At 46.1% G+C, this 20,093-nt stretch overlaps 1 protein-coding gene across 3 annotated transcripts in view; it reads left to right on the forward strand.

The window, feature by feature from the left end:
* The first annotated feature begins 3,910 nt into the window (after positions 1–3,910).
* Positions 3,911–20,093, forward strand: part of TRS120 (transport protein TRS120) — a 57,450-nt gene continuing 41,267 nt past the window's right edge. The window contains exons 1-3 of one of the 3 annotated variants that reach the window (XM_086508661.1): positions 3,911–4,611; positions 5,110–5,307; positions 5,451–5,633. In XM_086508661.1, coding sequence (XP_086364787.1) covers positions 4,198–4,611; positions 5,110–5,307; positions 5,451–5,633 — 795 coding nt within the window. In that variant the 5' untranslated portion in view covers positions 3,911–4,197. Of the gene's footprint in view, positions 4,612–5,100; positions 5,308–5,450; positions 5,634–20,093 lie in introns of all 3 variants that reach the window. The other 2 variants (XM_086508660.1, XM_086508662.1) reach the window with 2 other exon arrangements.

Genomic DNA, 20,093 nt, shown 5'->3' on the forward strand with positions numbered 1-20,093 from the left:
TTTGTGGACAATCTATACAGGTTGTATGGCTTGCCAAGTAACATTGTGAGTGACCGTGATCCCAAGTTTAATAGTCATTTTTGGAGGGCTGTGTTTAAATGATTGGATACACAACTCAACCTCAGTACAGCCGATCATCCAGAAACGGATGGTCAAACTAAACAAGTAAACCAAGTGCTAGAGGATATGCTACGCCCATACGTTAGTAAGAAACAAACAGATTGGGAAGATATCTACCTCTTCTTGAGTTTTCTTACAACAGTGCTAAGTATGTCACGACGGGATTTAGTTCTTTCATGCTCATGTATGGTTTTTAACCTAGGTCACCCGTTACGGTGGGGTTGGCAGCCAAAAAACTCCAGCAGGTTAAGGATTTTCTCCAAGACCATCTGGATATGTTGAAACTCGCTCGTCAGAACGTCCGACAAGCGCATGATCGGTATAAGAAGTACGTTGATGAGAAACATTGGCAAGTTACCTTTGAAGAAGTGGAGGAAGTATTTTTACGTGTGCCAGAGGATTTAGAAAATCTGAAAACTAGGCCAACACCTAAATTATCTCCAAGATATTGTGGGCCTTTCAAAATACTCAAGCGAGTTGGTGATTGTGCCTACAAACTATCGTTACCCACACACTCTCGGGTACATCCGGTGTTTCATGTAATCCATTTACGTAAGCGATTACATGGGGATGACAATGTCATTGACCAATAGATTCTAGTCGATTTCGTTGAACCTCCTACCCTACCGCATGAACCTGAACAAATTCTTGACTATCATGATTTACGTATGCATCATCGTGTACGTCGACGAGCTTTAATCAAGTGGAAAGATCGACCTGAGGAAGGTGCCACTTGGGAAAACATTAGTGCTCTCAAGAAGAAGTTTCCCACTTTTGTTTTCGAGGATGAAAACTCTTCCTTAAGGGGGGAGTAATGTCAGGACAAGGGCAAGGCTAGGGAGTCGCGGACTACGGCGGACTACGGCCAAGGGCCAGGCTAAGCAATGTGGGCAGGGGATCCGTCTAGGGCAAGAGGCTAGGAGCCTGCCTTTATAATGGGAGGTTGGGAGGAGGATCTCAAGGTCTAGCTACCCTAGGCTTTACAATTTTAGAGGGGAATTTTGGTGCCAAGCAGAAAATGAGCAAGATAATCCTTAAAAGGAACCTTTACAAACTCACACTGATTCAAGGAGATGATATTTCAAGCCTTAAAAGGAACCTTCACAAACTCACAATGATCCAAGGGAAGGATATTTCAAGCCTCATGAATAGGTTGATGACTATCATCGCTCAATTAACCTACATTGAGTGTCAAATTCTCAAAGACAATAAGGTTGCTGTGCTCTTAAGTGTTGTTCCCAAAAATTTGATGATGTAATTTGACAACATCATCACAATGCTAGAATAAAAGGACCCTATGTCAACTTTGCAACATGCGATCAATGCATAAATTGAAGAAGAGAAAAAGAAATCAAAGAAGGATTTAACCAATGAAGAGACTTACAATGCATCTTCATCTAGGAATGCATCTTCATCAATTAGGACCAATGACTAGAAGTGCTACGAATGCGACAAATCAGGGATTTTTTTATAGATTGCTACAAAAACAAGTTCTGTAGCAAATGCAGCATCAAAGGTCATCTATTGACAAAATGCCACGATAGCAGCAACAAAAGAAGAGACAAAGGAAAATCCAACCTTGAAGAGGATGACGATGAAGATCAAGCGGAGGAGAACTACGTTCATGTCTATGCTGCTCTTGATCACTTTTGTGAATTTACTGATTATGGATGGTCTTCTGTCTTCTTTGTTTGAGGGGAAGATTCTTTAATATGTATGATACCATATTAACCCCTACCTTATTCTATGTGCCTACCCTATTCTATGTGACTACTAGCCCGTGTGGGATTGAATCTCGATTCAACTTAATTTAGTAGAGCCAAAGTCCAAGGGTAGTATTGTTGGGATTATGGCCTTTGGCCTAGACCTTTCAAATACTATGGGCATGACCTCTTGTACAATCAGTAGTCTAATCACCCTGTGAGCATGTGAGGACACATGGCCCAACACACATGCCATGGTGAGTTGCACAAGAGTCCAAAAAGGTATCCCAATCACCCTAGCTTTCCACATTCTATGGAACCACTCTTGCCCTTTGGGAGTTTCTCCTTGACCCTTGGGAAAGATACTTATGTGACCCTTGACAGGTGCACCTAGCCATATGTTGGTACTATTTAAGTAGCCACTCATTTGTACACACTCATAGTGTTGTTATTTTATCTCTAATCAAGTTATCATTTTGTGTCTACACACTCTCTCTCTCTCTCTCTTGCGTTGAGTTGATTACTTATCAATTATATTATAATGAATGCTAGCCTTGCTAATCCCCCCTAATCCTTTCAGTGGCCTTCGTGATCAAAAGTCAGGACAATGCATTATCCACATGATCATGGAGATCACGATCGACACAAGAGAAAGTATAAGCGATGAGGAGACCATGACAAAGAAGATGAATATAGAGGAGTACATACTCAGAGGGATGGTCATAGAAGGACTCACAATGAGCATGATGACGATGATGAATGGAGAGACTGGAGCAGAAGGGATCGAGATGATACTAAGCCTAGGTCTTCAAAAGAGCATCAACCACAAGAACTTGACCAGTTCAACTACATGAACATGATCCAAAGGGATGATGTTTGAATAACCTATAGAGAGCACGATCACGATGATGAAATCACAGATTGGAGCAAGAGGTGTCATGTATCAACTCTACAAAGTTCAAGGTAGTGGATTCTTTCTCGTGCATTCTAAATGTCAAAAATAAATAGTGATCCTTTAACAATGGAGGAGAAGCATATCATAACCCTTCAACATTGGAGGAGGATACAAGTATACGGGGGAAGGGCACATTCCCTACGATATATAATAATTGGGTGAGGTTGGTGCCACCTCCCCACCATTCTTCTTTGGGGCATAAGTATGCAAGCACATAATGTATTAATCATGATCTTCTTAACCATGTTTGTAAATCTTTTTATTGTTACCCCATTTGTTGACTTCTATTTGTTCATTGTTGCGAGGTTTGGACAATTAATAACTTGTATACACATGCTTTGGGATCAGGTTTTGACGCAAAATATAGGTACATACCTACCCTTACATTGTAGCATATTCGATGGTGATTTACTCTACGATTGTTACTTGAATCGAACCGTTCCATACGAAGTAATCATGGCACACTAGTTTTTCTTGATGATAAGTTGCTTGCAGGGAATTCCTTTTGCATTCTTGGGATTTTGAGCTATATGAGGAAGGTTTGTTTGAAGTCATAGCCTCCTGACCTCTAGGGACCTCACAAAGGGACATGATTTTTTTATAACAATTAGACTATATAATTGTGTGTCATTGTTGTGCTTTTGAAGTGTGTGTGTGTGTGTTAGGCACCCAGAAGTGAAGTATTGATCTCTTGCTGTATTTAGAGTTGCTATTAAATCAAAGTAGATCTCGTTGCTCCTTCCAACATTTGAAGAAAAGAACACTTTAGGTTGTGGCAAATTCGAATACTACCTAAAGATTTAAAAGGAAGTCACCACCATGTGTGAGCCATATAGTCCTACTTCTTCCATTTGTTTGCGCACCTCCCTAAAGACCATACGCAAAATTTTTCCCCTTCTTTTTTAGCAAAAAGCAAGCACAACTACATTTACGTGTTATGACACCGCTATCTTCTCCATAGTTTGTAATGCATTGGATTGCCCAAGTCTACCAGTGGATGAGCGAACACAACTGCACATAAAGATAAGCCAAAATTTGTCTAGCAAGTAGCACCCTTGGTGTATCTATAAATAAATGTTTTTTTCAACAAAAAAATAGACAGCTTACAGCTTTAATTGTCTAGTAATGCACTGCACAAGTCGATCTGCAGGCACTTCAATCAGGAGGTGAAAAAGTGAGGTATATTAGTGGCAAAGTTCAAATGGAGAGAACGAAACGACAGTTAATCACTTGGAATTACTGATGAAATTCGAGTTCCAACACCCCGAGCCAGTCTCCTGTGTCCACGATCTCCATGAAAGCTCAGCTCAAACTCTCCAAAGATGGGCCACCTTAGACACTTTCTACACTTGAAGCTGCTTTGAAAACTCAAATCACACAAACCTGGCAGCGCCAAAGGACATCACTTCTTCATACAAGATGGAACCAGATGTGAGCGTGGAAAGTGGGTGTATGATCAGGATTGTGGTCGTGGGCGTCGGTCAAATCCCAGGGTCGTATTTGAGGGACTACATCTCCCTCGTTGTCAGCCACAAGCAGGTTGATCTCACAAGCGTCAGCTCCTTCTACACAGAACATCAAAAAAGCCCCTTTGCCCAGCAGCCATGGAGCACTGGAAGCCTCTGGTTCAAGTTTCTTGTGGGGGGTGCCCCCCGCAGCCCATGGGAAGATTTTCAAGCGCAGCGCAAGATACATGGCGTAATTGGCCTCTGCCATTGCCCTACTTCACCGGACATTGTGGCTGTCCATGAACAGTTCTCTGCCATTTGCAAGGCTTACCCATCGGCACTTGTCAAGCGCATGCTGGCATTTTTTCCAAGTGATGTGCATCAGGTCACATTCTTTTCATTTCTACGATCTGTGCATGTGACCCTAAGTTTAGTTGAATGAAAGATGCAACAATGGTTCCTGCATTGTTTAAAATTTTTAACCACCTCCTTTGAGGCTTGAACTCTCGTTTGGAGTTATTGGCTTGTTAAATTATTGCTTAATAGGCCACAAAGTTTTAACACGCAGAAAGGATGGTGGTCCTTGTTTATGAATGAAAAGCTTTCTTTTGCCAATTTACTTCTCTACTGCTGTCACATATCTGAATCTTATCTGTTTCTGAAATTATATGTACCTCTAAATTGCATTTTTAAAATTGCGTGCATCGAAGAAAATTCTTGTGTATATTGTCGACGTTTGTATCGCTTGCACAAACGTTGGTTCATGGTACCACTTTGATTCGTTCTTTTAATTTGTAGCTGGCTTTGATGTAGTGCTTGCATGTATTGTTTTTTGGTGGGCAAGGTCTTTTGGGTGATTTTCCTTTCTTTATAGGTTGAGCAGGAGGAAAAGAAAAGGCAACATCTTATTTTTGTGCCTCCTGCCGACAGGCAAACATTGGAGTTGCACATGCAAACTCTTATGCAGGATATAGCTGCAAATTTTCTAATGGAATTTGAAAGCTGGGTTCTCCATGCAGAGACTGTCGGTGCAACTCTGACAACACCTTTGGATTCACAAGCTTCGCTAACCAGTGAAGAGGTATATATGTTTTCCCACTGGCCGTTTACACACTCTAGCGAAGGAAGTGAATTTGGTAATTGTAGCAAGTTTTAGCTAAACCATGATACATTTCTTCCTGCTAGACTCCCATTATTGTAAGCAAAGAAAATGGTTTTTGGCAGGTGAGTAAGGCCAAGAAGAGAAGGCTAGGCAGAGCTCAGAAAACTATTGGGGATTATTGCTTGCTAGCAGGCTCTCCTCTAGATGCAAATGCACATTACAATACTGCAATTGAGCTAGCACGACTTACAGGCGACTTGTTCTGGCATGCAGGATCTATTGAAGGAAGTGTATGTGCTTTGGTGGTAGGTACATTGTCCTTGATTATCCATGGAATTGTCATAACAAGGGAAAGTTTCTTTATGTGAAAATTTAGTCGATCATAGACTTCCCTTTTTGGTTAGGTGGAACAGTTTGGTTACTGTTGTCTTTTGAAGCAAGTGTTTTGTTTCTATTTTGTAGTGGAGAGTCCTAACCTCTTCTTTTCTTATCAGAAGAAAATTATATTTCTTATGTTTACGTCTTCTGAAACAATAAATTTTTCTTTATTCACTAGTAAATCCCAAACAGTTTAGCAGCAGTGCAAGATGTTTGACTTGATGATCCCATCCTCTTGCTCACCCAAGATGCACAAGGGATGGAACTAGGGAGAGATCATTAGCAGAAACAAGGGTAGACAACACTGGGTCTGGGTCTCCTTTGCTTGCTTTGGGAGTTGCACCCCATTTATCTATAAGTTTATGTCACGGTGGCTAGAGTTAGGTGGGCTCACTTGCTTCCAAGAGGGGGCCACAAGTGGAGGGAGCATGTCGGATTTCTTACTCTCCCAAGATGTCGTACAGGTGCTCATCATACAGATCTACCTTTCCCTCTCCTGGCTAGCTTAAGTGCACCATCCCTAAAGCTAAACATATGACACCACCATCCAATTCGCTCATGATTTAGCTTACATCCGAGGTACTACCTATATAATGGTTTGTGACACATGGAGTCTGGACTCCTTATCCCACTCACCGTAGAACTCACCACCTCTCTACACTGAGCTGCCATGTATAGCTTTCCTTAACACTACCGACTTCATTGGGCCATGCCCCAAGATTCAATGGTATGATGGGGTGTGCAGGCTTGCTCTAGTGATGGGACAAAGAGCCCTTGGACTTTTGGCGATACTTGGGCAAATGAATGCTCTTACACGTTGTCACGTGCGCACTTCACTTGCGCTACTTGGACATGCTTGTGCTACAGTCTAGCCACGCGTGAATCACCACTTAAAGTGCATTTTGTTAACAAGTGACTTTCCATTTATCCTTGTTGGGATGGCTGCCCGACCCAGGCATTTGTACCTATAAATACAACCCTTGGGTCACCGATATCAGGCAGAAGAGCAGTGAAGGAGCCTCTCAAGAACCAGCAGAACCTAGCACCCGGTGACCATCACCATCACCATCACCAACGTTTTCCAGATCAGCCATCAGCGTTTTCAGCAGTAGCGTTTTTCGCTCCCTTCAGCGCCGCGTCGCAAAACCACAGTAGATCAGCCTTGCCCTTGTCACGGTCTCCATTCCCATCACGGCCAAGACAGCATTTCAGATTTCAGCCAGCAGATCAATTAGCGTTTTTCTGTTTTCAGCCGTCCGATGAGCCCGTAGCCTCGTCGCATTAGCAGATTCCTATCAGCATTCCCAACGATTTCTGGTTTCAGCCACGAGCATCAAGAGCATTTTCAGATTTCAGCCCATTAGCTTCGACATCATCGTCATCATCGTCGTCGACACAGTACCCCAGCATCTAGTACCCCTTATGTTGGGGCTTGGCTCTTGCCTAGTTAGCATAGGGATCCTTAGTACCCCATAGCACCCCTCAGTACCTCGTCGTCATTGTCATCGTCATCGTCATCGTCATCGTCGTCGAGTCGTCGACATAGAACCCCAGTAGTGCATAGTCGTCGTCGTCGACATAGAACCCAGTAGTACCTCGTCGTCGTCGTCATCGTCATCGAAGTCGACCTAAAACCCATCAGTACCTCGTCATTGTCGTCATCGTCGTTGACAAAGAACCCATCAATACCTCAACACCTCTTAGTTACCCACAGTACCTCATTGCTCGTAGTACCCCAACACCCGCAGTACCCTTCAGTATCTCAATAGTACCCAACATCTATCTCAATAGTACCCAACATCAGTAGCATTAGTACTCATTAGCATCAACATCTCAGCATTTAGTCATTGTATCAGCATTGTACAAGAATAAAGAAAGTACTTGCTATGGCAACAGAGCAAGGGGGCCCTTGAGGATTTGGGACCCGACATTCGGTGGTCTCTTCTCTCTCTCTCTCGTGTCTCTCTCTTTCATTCAATTGAGTTCAGTTCTTTCAAGTGAAGTAAAGTGTCCCTTGTTTTTGTGCGGAGTACTAGATCCGAGCTAAATCCTTAAACACTTCCGTTGCAAAAGAGAAGAGCTTATTGTCACGTGCACATCTAACCCTGTGCATGTGGACAAGCTACTTCAGGTCTAGGCAGGTCAACTTAGGAAGTGTTCTTGCACCTTTGTGAGCCTGTGCGTAGGCCGTGCATGTCCAGGCACTTAGAGTAGTTGCATATCCTCTGGTTGCACACAACATGATCATCAACATGACAGTCAGTACCCATCATGAGCATTTTACAGTGCACAGAACCCATTTTCCCTATTTATCCATTTTTCACTTATTATCAATAAGTGACTTTGTTGGGAAACTGGGTAGGGCAATTTGGCTAAGTTAATATATAAGAAACCTAGCGCTAGCACTTTCTGGCAGAAGAGGCAATAGAAGTTCCATCAACTTACAGTGCACCTTCTTAGCAAGACCGATAGGAGGCCTAGCGTTTCCGGCCAACAACAGATCAAGACCAGCATTTTGACTACAATTTCAGCCTAGCGTTTTCAGCAGAACCAGATCAGCCTTGGCGTTTTGGCTACAGATTTTTTGGCGTTTTTACAGATTGCAGATAGCCTAGCGTTTTGCAGTTTGCCAGCGTCAGATCAGCCTATTGCCTTAGCATTTTCAGTTTTCAGCACTTATACATAGCAGATCCCTTCCCCAGCCTCGCAGATCTCACCTACCCGTAGCAGATCCTCGTCGCACCGTCAGATCAGCCAGCGTTTTCAGTTTTAGCCCGCTGTTCGCAGGTTTCAGCCTCTGCGTTTTCAGCCCATCGTTATCGCGTCGTCACCATCGCACTTATACATAGCAGATCCCTTCCCCAGCCTCGCAGATCTCACCTACCCGTAGCAGATCCTCGTCGCACCGTCAGATCAGCCAGCGTTTTCAGTTTTAGCCCGCTGTTCGCAGGTTTCAGCCTCTGCGTTTTCAGCCCATCGTTATCGCGTCGTCACCATCGCCGTCCTCGCCGACACAGTGTCAAAATTCAGCAGTTAGCAGATTTGCAGATTTCAGCAGGTCCTCGTCGTCGTCATCATTGTCGTCGACATCGTCGGCAAGTCCATTGCATCTAAACCATTGTACCAGATTTGTGCAATCAATAGCATAGACCTCTCTCGCCATAGAGAGGAGGGTCTGAGAACCGTCTGGTGTCGTATTCTTCTTTCTCTCTCTCTCTCTCTCTCTCTCTCAGTCTCAACACCTTCATTCACAGTGTCATTCACTTTGTTTCTGATCATTGCACTCTCTCACTAAAGGAACGGAAGGCTCTCCCTTCCGTAAGTAAAAGGAACCCTTGAGCACAGTTTGGAGCACTCATCTTGAGCAAAGTTCAACATTCACTTCCGCTGCACCTTACATTATATCAGAGCTTTGGCAGTGTTCTGTATCACTCAAGGAAAGAACCACAAGAAATTTTTCTTTGCTTGTTGCGGTCGTACGTAACCCAAGTCCACTTGGGCGTGTCGTTTCCTAATCGTGTTTTTGAAGAGTGACAGGTAACCCAAGAAAGAAGGGCTTGTCCGACCTCCCCTTGTTCCTCTTTTCACTCATTGAGAGCGGACCGTGCAATTAGCGGCCGGCCAATCGACGTGACGTGGGAAAAAGCAACCTTGGTGTGAGCGCAAGGCCGCCAAGGGGTGCGCCCGCAGGGAAGAGTCGAGCTTGGGTAAGAGAAAAGCCTTCTCTAACACAGATTGCAAGCTACAGGAAGAACTCAAGAACCTCAAGAACCTCAAGAACTCAAGGACTCAAGAACCTCAAGAACCCAAGAACCACAAGAACCCAAGTTTCTTGTGAACTTAAGTACCCAAGATCTAGTGTATGGTCATCACCCGAAGCGGAATGGATACTTTGCGTGAAAGTGATGAGCATGGAGGTGGCGACGAAGAATTTTCCCTACCAAGAGGTTTTTCCGACCCTCCCCCTTCCCCATCTACGCCACGGGTTGCACCAAATCCTATGGAGGCTTTGGTCAAGTCGATGATGGACATGATGCTACAACAAGACGCCACCTTGGATCGCGAGCGTGATCAAGCGCGCTTAGCGGCCGAAGAAAAAAGGAAGACTTGGATCGCGAGCGCGAAGAACGAAGGTTAGCCTTGGAGCATGTGTGTGAGCAAGCGCGCTTGGCGGCCGAAGCAAGAACGGCAGCCTTGGAATGTGAGCGTGAGCAAGCACGCTTGACGGCCGAAGAAAGAAGGGTAGCCTTGGAGCGTGAGCGTGAGCAAGCGCGCTTGGCGGCCGAAGAAAGACGAGCGGCCTTGGAAGTAGAGCGTGAGGCGCAGAGAGACCAATGCATGCAAGAGTTGTAAGGTGCAGCGGATGTGAATGTTGAACTTTGCTCAAGATGAGTGCTCCGAATTGTGCTCAAGGTTTCCTTTTACTTACGGAAGGGAGAGCCTTTTGTTCCTTTAGTGAGAGAGTGCAATGGACACAAACAAAGTGATGAACACTGTGAATGAAGGTGCATGAGACTGAGAGAGAGAGAGAGAAGAATACGACACCAGAATGTTGTCAAAACCCTCCTCCGAAGGCCCCACTCTCTATGGTGAGAGCGATCTACTATTGATTGCACAAATCTCTACAATGCTTGGACTTGCTGACGATGTCGACGACGATGAGGACGATGACGAGACGGGCTGAAATCTGAAAACGCTGGTCTAGATGATGATTCTGTCGCGGTAAGTCTGAAAAATGCCGAGGCTAATATGCAAGCCAAAAATGCTAGGGCTGAATTTGTGCTGTTCTGCTAACACTAGGGCTGATCTGCTGTTCTATTGTCGCCAGGCTGCTGCAAGTGCAAAACGCTGGGCTGGTTCTGCTCTTGAAGAAAACGCTAGGCTTGGTTCTTGCTGATGGCTGAAAAAACTGAGTCTTCTTGCCCGGGGGGGGGGGGGGGGGGGGTCTTGCTTGAGAAGTTGCATTGTTGGATGTCAGGACCCTGCTGCCTCTTCTGCCAGAAAGTGCTAGCGCTAGGTTTTTTTATATACTCCCTTGTCAAAATTGCCCTACCTAGTTCCCAACAAAAGTCACTTAAAAATAATAAGTGAAAATTGGCTAAAATGGGGAAAATAGGTCTATGCACTGTGAAAATGCTCCCGATGGGTTCTGACTGTAATCTGATGATCATGCTTTGTGCAACCAGGGGATATGCATCTACTCTAAGTGCCTGGACATGCACGGTCTGCGAACAGACTCACAAAAGTGCCACAACACTTCCTAAGCTAGGTTGACTGAACCCTTGTCATGAAGTAGCTTGTCCACGTACACATAGGGTTAGATGTGCACGTGACATCCCCTTCTTTTCAAAGTGAGGTACTGGTACCGAATTGTATGGCGTCGAGGGAGATTGCTAACAGCGTCCGGAATCCTGGAAAGGACTCTTTGCCGGCCCACTCTGATGCGTGGGTCATGCGATACTTGAACTTCATAAAGGTCTGCAACGCTTGCTTCTTTGGGCCGCGCCGAAAGCAACAAAGTTATCTGTGACTCCTTCAATGCTTCAACTTCGTCGAGAGTCATGCGTCTACCATCTTCAAGAATCTCCGAGGCTGAAAATTCTTGAAACCACTTCCAACACAAAAACATGAACATATCCATTCCATGTAAAGTGACTGGAAAAATTCTATGATGCATGCAATATAGATGAACATATAGACGGAGTGCCAAACTGTCCATCAAACACACAAACAATGGAATCGAAACTTGTCTTTTTGATCTAAATCTATCAACTGTGGCAAATCACAATGGAAATGCCGATGCTTGATGCTCAATCCTTCTTGTGCTCTTTCGGATACTGTGTCATGTAAACTTTTCATGAGTAATCCGCATACATCCGTGCTCATTCATGAGTGAATCGTGTTCATCGTACAATATGTCATGCCTATGAAAAGGGATCACATAAGGACGGTGACTAAAATACATGAAAGCATCACGAATGAAACACTCGAACAATATCGGTTCTTCGTGATTGATCGAATCTGCAATGAGGTTAGCTTCACTAGAAAAAGCATCAACCAAACCATCATCCTTGTGAACAATCACATCGTTATCCTGCAAATCATCATACTGGTGAATAATCACATCTTGATCATGCAAATCATCATGCTCGTGAGTAATCACATCTTGATCATGCAAATCATTATGCTCGTGAATAATCACATCTTGATCATGCAAATCATCATGCTTATCATTATCATGCAAATCATGTCTGTTATGCTTTGGAAAAGAAGAGACTGAGAGAGTCTCCACTCTGTCATGTGTCGGTCTCTCAACGCTTGTCTTTCTTTGTGCGCGCGATCCAGTTCTGCTTTTCTTTCTTCGCGCTCACGATCCAATGCGGCTTTTCGTACTTGGGCTTCCAAGCGTGCTTTCTCGCACTCACTCTTTATGGCTGTCCGTCTTTCTTCGTGTTCATGTGCTATGGCTGCCATTCTTTCTTCGTATTTACGCTGTATGGCTGCCATTCTTTCTGCTTTTCTTTCCTCGCGCTCGTGCTCCAAGACGGCGCGTTGCGCTTCTTGTTGTTGTAACTTCTTCCTGTCCATCATCGTTTTGACCAAAGCCTCCATAGGATCTGGTACAATCCTTGGTGTAGATAAGGAAGGGGGAGGGTCAGAAAAACCTCCTGGTGGGGAAAATTCTTCTTCACCACCACTGCCATGCTCATCACCTCCATGCGAAGTATCCATTCCGCTTTAGGTAATGACCATACACTGAAGTCTTGGGTTCTTAAGTTCACGAGGAACTTGGGTTCTTGCGGGTCTTGGGTTCTTGGGTTCTTGAGGGTCTTGAGTTCTTGAGGTTCTTCTATAGCTTGCAATTTGTGTTAGAGAAGGATCTTCTCTTCACCCGAGCTCTTCTCTTTCCGGCTGGCGCACCCCTTGGCAGCCTTGCGCTCACACCAAGGTTGCTTTTTCCTACCTCACGTCGAGTGGCCGGCCGCTAAGTGCATGGTCCGCTCTCAATGAGTGAAAAGAGACACAAGGGGGGGTTGGACAAGACCTTCTTTCTTGGGTTTGCTGTCACTCTTCAAAAACACGATTAGGAATCGACACGCCCAAGTGGACTTGGGTTACGTGCGACCGCAACAAGCAAACAAAAATTCTTGTGGGTCTTTCCTCGAGTGATACAAAACATTGCCAAAGCTCTGATACCAATATAAGGTGCAGCGGATGTAAATGTTGAACTTCGCTCAAGATGAGTGCTCCGAATTGTGCTCAAGGTTTCCTTTTACTTACGGAAGGGAGAGCCTTCCGTTCCTTTAGTGAGAGAGTGCAATGGACACAAACAGTGATGAACATTGTGAAGGAAGGTGCATGAGACAGAGAGATAGAGAGAGAAGAATAAGACACCAGAATGTTGTCGAAACCCTCCTCCGAAGGCCCCACTCTCTATGGCGAGAGCGGTCTACTATTGATCGCACAAATCTCTACAATGCTTGGACTTGCGGACGACGTCGACGACGATGAGGACGACGGTGGGACGGGCTGAAATCTGATAACGCTGGTCTAATGATGATTCTGTCGCGGTAAGTCTGAAAAATGCCGAGGCTAATCTGCAAACCAAAAACGCTAGGGCTGAATCTGTGCTGTTCTGCTAACGCTAGGGCTGATCTGCTGTTCTACTGTCGCCAGGCTGCTGCAAGTGCAAAACGCTGGGCTGGTTCTGCTCTTGAAGAAAACGCTAGGCTTGGTTCTTGCTGATGGCTGAAAACGCCGAGTCTTCTTGCCGAGGGGGGTCTTGCTTGAGAAGTTGCACTGTTGGATCACAGGTCCCTGCTGCCCTCTTCTTCTAGAAAGTGCTAGCGCTAGGTTTCTTTATATACTCCCTTGTCAAAATTGCCCTACCTAGTTCCCAACAAAAGTCACTTAAAAATAATAAGTGAAAATTGGCTAAAATGGGAAAAATAGGTCTATGCATTGTAAAAATGCTCCTGATAGGTTCTGACTGAAATCTGATGATCATGTTGTGTGCAACCAGAGGATATGCATCTACTCTAAGTGCCTGGACATGCACGGTCTGCGAACAAACTCACAAAAGTGCCAGAACACTTTCTAAGCTAGGCTGACTGAACCCTTGTCATGAAGTAGCTTGTCCACGTACAGATAGGGTTAGATGTGCACGTGACATCCCCTTCTTTTCAAAGTGAGGTTCTGGAGTCTGGTACCGAATTGTATGGCGTCGAGGGAGATCGCCAAGAACGTCTGGAATCCTAGAAAGGACCTGGCCCACTCTGATGCGTGGGTCATGCGATACTTGTAAGGTGCAGCGGAATGAATGATGAACTTTGCTCAAGATGAGTGCTCCGAAGTGTGCTCAAGGTTCCTTTCACTTATGGAAGGGAGAGCCTTCCATTCTTAATGAGAGAGTGTAATGAGCACAACAAAAGTGAATGGACACTATACGTGAAGGTGTATGAGACTGAGAGATAGAGAGAGAAGAGAATACGACACCAGAGATGTTGTAAAACCCTCCTCCGAAGGCCCCACTCTGGTTGGCGAGAGTGCTCTACTATTGATTGCACAAACCGGTACAAAGTGGATGAATGAGAATTGATGCAAGTCTAGGGCTATGTCGATGTCGACGACGTGGATGACGAGACCGACTCGTTGGCTGAAAACTGATGTGCTTGCTCTGCTGTCCAAAAACGCCAATGGGCTGAAATCTGCTGCTGCAAAAACGCAAGTGCTGGAGCATGAAAACGCTGATTTGCTGCAGAATTTCAGTGCCTTATGATGCCCTAAAAAACGCTGATTTGCGACCCTTGAAGTCTTCCAAAAACGCTGGTTTAACTGGTCTTTAAACGCTGAATTTCTGAGGCTTCATCGCTGAATTGCTGATGCTATGGCGCTGCTGAAAACGCTAGGGAAAGGGCGATGAGGCTACTTCTGAAAAATGCTAAGGTGCTGGACTTATGGCGATGATGACTTGCTGAAAAACGCTAGGTACTGGCCTTGCTGAAAAACGCCAGGTGCTGGCCTTGCTTGGAGGAAAATCGCCACCAAGGGGGAAACTGTCTTGCTTGAGAGAGAGAGAGAGGGGGAACCTGCTGCCTTTGGCCTGTGTTCTCCTTGCTCTTCTGCCAAATAGTGCTAGTCTAGGTTTGCTTATATATTATCTTACCCAAATTGCCCTACTGAGCTCCCAACAAAAGTTACTTAAAATAATAAGTGAAAAATGTCAAAAATAGGGAAAATAGGTTTAATGCACAGGAAAATGCTCTTGATGGATTCTGTTGGATTCTAATGGTAATGCTGATGATCATGCGCTGTGCAACCAGAGGATATGCATCTACTCTAAGTGCCTGGGCATGCACGGTCTGCGAACAGACTCACAAAAGTGCCAGAATACTTCCTAAGCTAGACTGACTGGACTGACTGAACCCTTGTTATGCTGTATCTTGTCCACGGACACATAGGGTTGGATGTGTCACATAACAATACTTGAACTTCATAAAGGTCTGCAACGCTTGCTTCTTTGGGCCGTGCCGAAAGCGACACAAAGTCATCTGTGACTCCTTCAATGCTTCAACTTTGTCGAGAGTCACGTGTCTACCATCTTTAAGAATCTTTGAGGCTGAAAATTCCTGAAACCACTTTCAACACAAAAACATGAACATTCCCATTCTATGTAAAGTGACTTGAAAAATTCTATGCTTCTTTAAACTTTAAAGACTGTGCATGCAATGTAGATGAACATATAGACGGAGTGTCAAACCTTTCACTCAAACACACACAAACACTGGAATCGAAACTTGTCTTTCTGATCTAAATCTATCAACTGTGGCAAATCACATTGGGAATGCCGATGCTTGATGCTTAATCCTTCTTGTGTTCTTTCGGATACTGTGTCATGCCAAGGAAGAGGCATGGAATGTGAATTCCTTGAATGTGTCCTATGGCACAATAGGTTTGGCTTCGTGTCCTTCGGCTGATGTCAGCTTTCTCCACAGCACGACAATACACTTGGGGGGTAGCAGCTTGGTCCACTCTCATGGGCCTGGCACTACAATTTGAGCTATCCTTCACCAGCAAGATGATAGTGTTCCAAGGGGGTCGACCTATACTCCACAGGAGTGGTGCAGTGAGAAAGAGGAGCGTTGGGAGAAGACAAGAACTCAGCTGTGAGACCCTCCTCCTGCCAATGAGGTGGTGTAGCAGAGCAGGATGAGCCTCTCTACGAGTATGTGACGTCCCAGTCGAACAATGTACTGAAAGAAAGGGACACTTGGATGGTCGGCTGAGGCGAAAGGGTCCCGCCAAAACCACTTTCCAGGATCCCACTGCACTCGTGCCAGTGGACAGCTCTCCCAAGCCAACAACCTCCAGTGACCAGTCTTAAGAGCTGTTGGGTCAGGATCTATGACACAAGTCCTCCCACAGATGCCCACAACTCGGATCTTCTGAAAACAACACTCTGCAACCTGTGGGGCCTCAACTAAAACTCGGTGTAAACGACCCTCACCCTGTAACTCGAAAAACAGGGAAGGTACAGCCTCTGAGCACGCCCAAACTGCGATGAGCACCTCCAGTCGCGTGAAGGCCCCCATCCATCTGGGCGCTGCTGACTCGAGAGGTATGAGCCACTGAGTTGATACTGCCTCTGTGATGTCCTGACACATGGTCTGCACCCCTCTCATGCCCTGTAGCTGGATGCTCTGAAGCTCCTCTGAAAAGCTTGAGAACTGTAGCGAGGCACCTAAGGTGCGTGCAGAACCCTCTGCCATGGGACCCCAAGAAACATGAGGCCTACTACCAACCAAGTGGCCTCTCAGAGTGCTAACCATGAGGTTCCAAAGAAGGGCCTGTCGGCAGACGCTCCTCCGTGCAAGTAGGCTGGTGCTGCTTAAGGCCTCTCCTCAACTGCTCGTAGGAGCGAAGCAGACTCACAGCAAAACGGTCCTCCAGTCTCCTACTCAAGCCAACTCTGCGTATCTCTGTGAAAATCCATCTGGTCGAAGGTCTCCAAGGGCCTCCAGCTTGAGGCACTCTAGCACTGTGCCCCATAAGCAAAAACTCCTTCCAGGGCTCTCCCCTGGAAGCAATCCTCTGACAACAAACTTCCCAAGAAGGGCTCTGCTGAGTGCTTTGCTGTGTTGGGTCTATGATCCCCAACCCCCCCGGAGAACAAGAAAGAGTGATGACCTGCCAGGCTACTCTGGCCCGGGCTGTCTGAGTGTCTCGCTCTGACCAAAGGAAGTTCTTGATCAGCCTCTCTACCTGGCTGATGCACGAACTCAAAAAAATCCAACAAGAAGTGATGTACCACATAGTAGCCAACAACACCTGGTTGGCCACTACAACTCTACCTGCCAGAGAAAGACGTACGGAGCTCCAATGTAACAGCTTCCTCCTGATGGATAGGAGGAGGGGAGCAATCTGTTGCTCAGTAGACAAGTCCAAACCAACCTAACAACCCAAGTATTGAATTGCAGTCCTTGGGGGAATCCATCTGAAACCCTCACCTGGCAGCCAATCAAGCGTAGGAGCACTACCAACCGAGAAAGTCACTGTCTTTATCCAGTTGATCCGTGTGCCTGATGCACAACAAAAGGTCTCAAGAGCCTGCTCACACGTGTGAAGGTTGGCCTCCTGGCCCTCCAAGTACAAAGTTGAGTCGTCTGCAAACTCAACATCTAGTAACTCGTCGCCCCGAATAGGGAGCGCTAAGCCACGTAGACCAACCATTGTGAAACCAAAATCTGCTCATCGCCTCAGCATAGAACAAAAAGAGGAAGAGGGCAAGAGGGCAGCCCTGTCTGACCGAAGGTATGAGCATGAAGCGATCTCCTCTACCAATTGCCAAAAGTACTTGACTGTGTGCCCGTCTGTAAAGAGGTGACACACCTCTGATCCAGGCATGTGAGAAGCCCATCCTGCGTAGAGTGCCCTCCAAAAAATCCCAATCAACTCTATCGCATGCCTTCTAAAAATCGAGAAGAAGTATCACTAGATCCTCACCATAGAGGCGAGCGAGGGCAGATGCCTCCCAATACGTAAAGATGTTGTCAAGGATACTACGCTTCTTGACAAAACCTGTCAGTGTCCCATGTATAATGCTCTCTAGAAGTGGCTGAATCCTCAAACTTAGAGCCTTGGCAAGAATTTTGTAGGTTGAGTTGAGGATGGTGATGGGCCGCCACTGTCGAATCTCATCCAAGGAGCCACCCTCCTTGGGAATGAGGTAAATCAGACCCTCACTCATGCTGTCAGGCATCTCTCGTGTGTGCAGGATGTATTGAAAAGCGCTACAAAGATCTGAGCCAAGCAAGTCCCAATACTCTTAAGAAAAAGCTGGGAGTCAAACCATCCTCACCTAGACAGCTACCATGGGGCAATGCTCTGAGGGCCCCATGGAGCTTCTCAAGTTGAAGAGGCAGCTCAAGCCTCTGGCGCATCTCCTCAGTCACAAGACAAGGCATCTGTGCCCAAACCTGCTCTCTGCATGCATCATGATGCTCTAACTGAGACTCTGTTGACAACACGTTACGGTAAAAGTCAGTAGCAACTGCTTGCATGTCCTTAGACTTTGAAGCAACTAACCCGTCAGGCCTCCTCAACTGGCTGACCCTGGCATGCGTATGTCGGGGTCCCACTGTCTCAAAGAAAGCCCCTATCACTCTGACACCGACCTGGGTCCACTGAGATGCCTGTTGATGGAAAGCAAACTCATGGCGCCTCTCCTTTGTGCTAGCAAGCTCCTGACGAACCTGCTGCAACTGCTCCTCCAACCAAGGACTGTCTGGATGCTGCTCCCGCATCCTCTGCAAGGAAGCAACGCCTCGTCGAAGACGTTGATCCTCCTCTCTCGCTGCAGCCAGGCGGGCCATGGACTCCTGAAGAAAAGCCGACTAAGCTGAGCAAGTCAAGAGGCCACTCTGTGAGCAGGAGAGTCCTGCATGTCTAAGCCGTGTGTCCAAAGAGCCACCACTCGCTCTCTGAGTGCAGAGTCCAGCAAAACCCTCTCAGGGATACGTAGCATCTTGCTCCCCCTCCTCTGTCTATTTGTCACTGTGAGGATCACTGGCGCATGGTCCAAAAAAGAAGTCCCAGCCAGAATGCAAATTGTCCCACCCAAGTCACAATGGTCAGTAGTGTAGAAGCAATCTATACGAGAGAGATTCACTCCTCCCACTCTGCGGTCCGAACAAGAGAAGGCCAGGCTGTCGGGGGGCCGCACAAAGCTAGAATGCTGCCACACATCTGAAACCCGTAGAGTCATACATAACCTCTTCCAAGCTACTAACTCAACTCCATGCACAGTAGTATGGCTATCTCCAATCCTGTCAGATGGGTCCTCCAACATGTTGAAGTCACCCCCAATGCACCATTGCTCTGCCTGCGGCAAAGACTCAACGATATGAGACCAAAACTCTGCACGTACACTCGCCACTGTCACACATCCCAACCCTATGTGTCCGTGGACAAGCTACACCACAGCACGGTTGAGTCAGTCCGATCAAGTTAGATTAGCAGTGATCTGGCACTTTTGTGAGTCTATTCGTAGATTGTGCATGCCCAGTCACTTAGCTTAGATGCATATCCTCCGGTTGAACACAGCATGATCATCGGAATTCCCATCAGAATCCATTAGCATCAGTTAGGGAAATTTTCCAGTGCATTTAGCCTATTTTCCTATTTTTGGTTATTCACTTATTATTTTTAAGTGACTTTCCAACAAAAGTAGGTAGGGCAATTTTGCTAAGTTAATATATAAGCAAACCCAAGTTAGCACTTTCTGGCAGAAGAGGTAGCAGGAGCTTCCCGCTCAACAGGCAACTTCTCAGTAGTACCCCCCCGTAGTGGACCCTCGCCATACCTCCCATCCCATTGGCGTTTTTCCAGAGCATCAGCACCGCCTTGAAGCTTCCACCTTCTGGCGCATTGTTCCCCCTTGCATGATCGCCCTACAGTGCCACTTCAGCCAGCGTTTTCATTTGCAGAAAAGCTCCTCTTTCAGCCAGCGTTTTTCATGCAAAAACGCCAGCAAGTCCTCAGCCTTCCCAACGTTTTTCAGCCCCATCACTAACGCCAGCAGATCCACAGTTTCAGCATTGAAGAAAACGCAGATTTCAGCCATTGCAGAAAACACATATTTCAGCCTTTACAAATGCAGATTCTTAGCTGAGGAACAGTAGCAGATCAGCCCCCATTCAGTTGCAGATGATCCCCCAAGTTTAGCCCAAGAAAACGCAGCCTAAACAGTCATTTTCAGCCACCAAAATAGTCCCCGAATTTAGCGATTAGAAGCCTACAGAATTCAGCCGTCGAGTCGTCGTCATCATCACCGTCGTCGTCATCGGCATAGTCCAACTTGCATCAGTCCATTGCATATGCATTGTACA

This window comes from Adiantum capillus-veneris, chromosome 3, assembly GCF_014529385.1.
Source record: "Adiantum capillus-veneris isolate H3 chromosome 3, ASM1452938v2, whole genome shotgun sequence".
In the NCBI taxonomy this organism is placed as follows: domain Eukaryota; kingdom Viridiplantae; phylum Streptophyta; class Polypodiopsida; order Polypodiales; family Pteridaceae; genus Adiantum; species Adiantum capillus-veneris.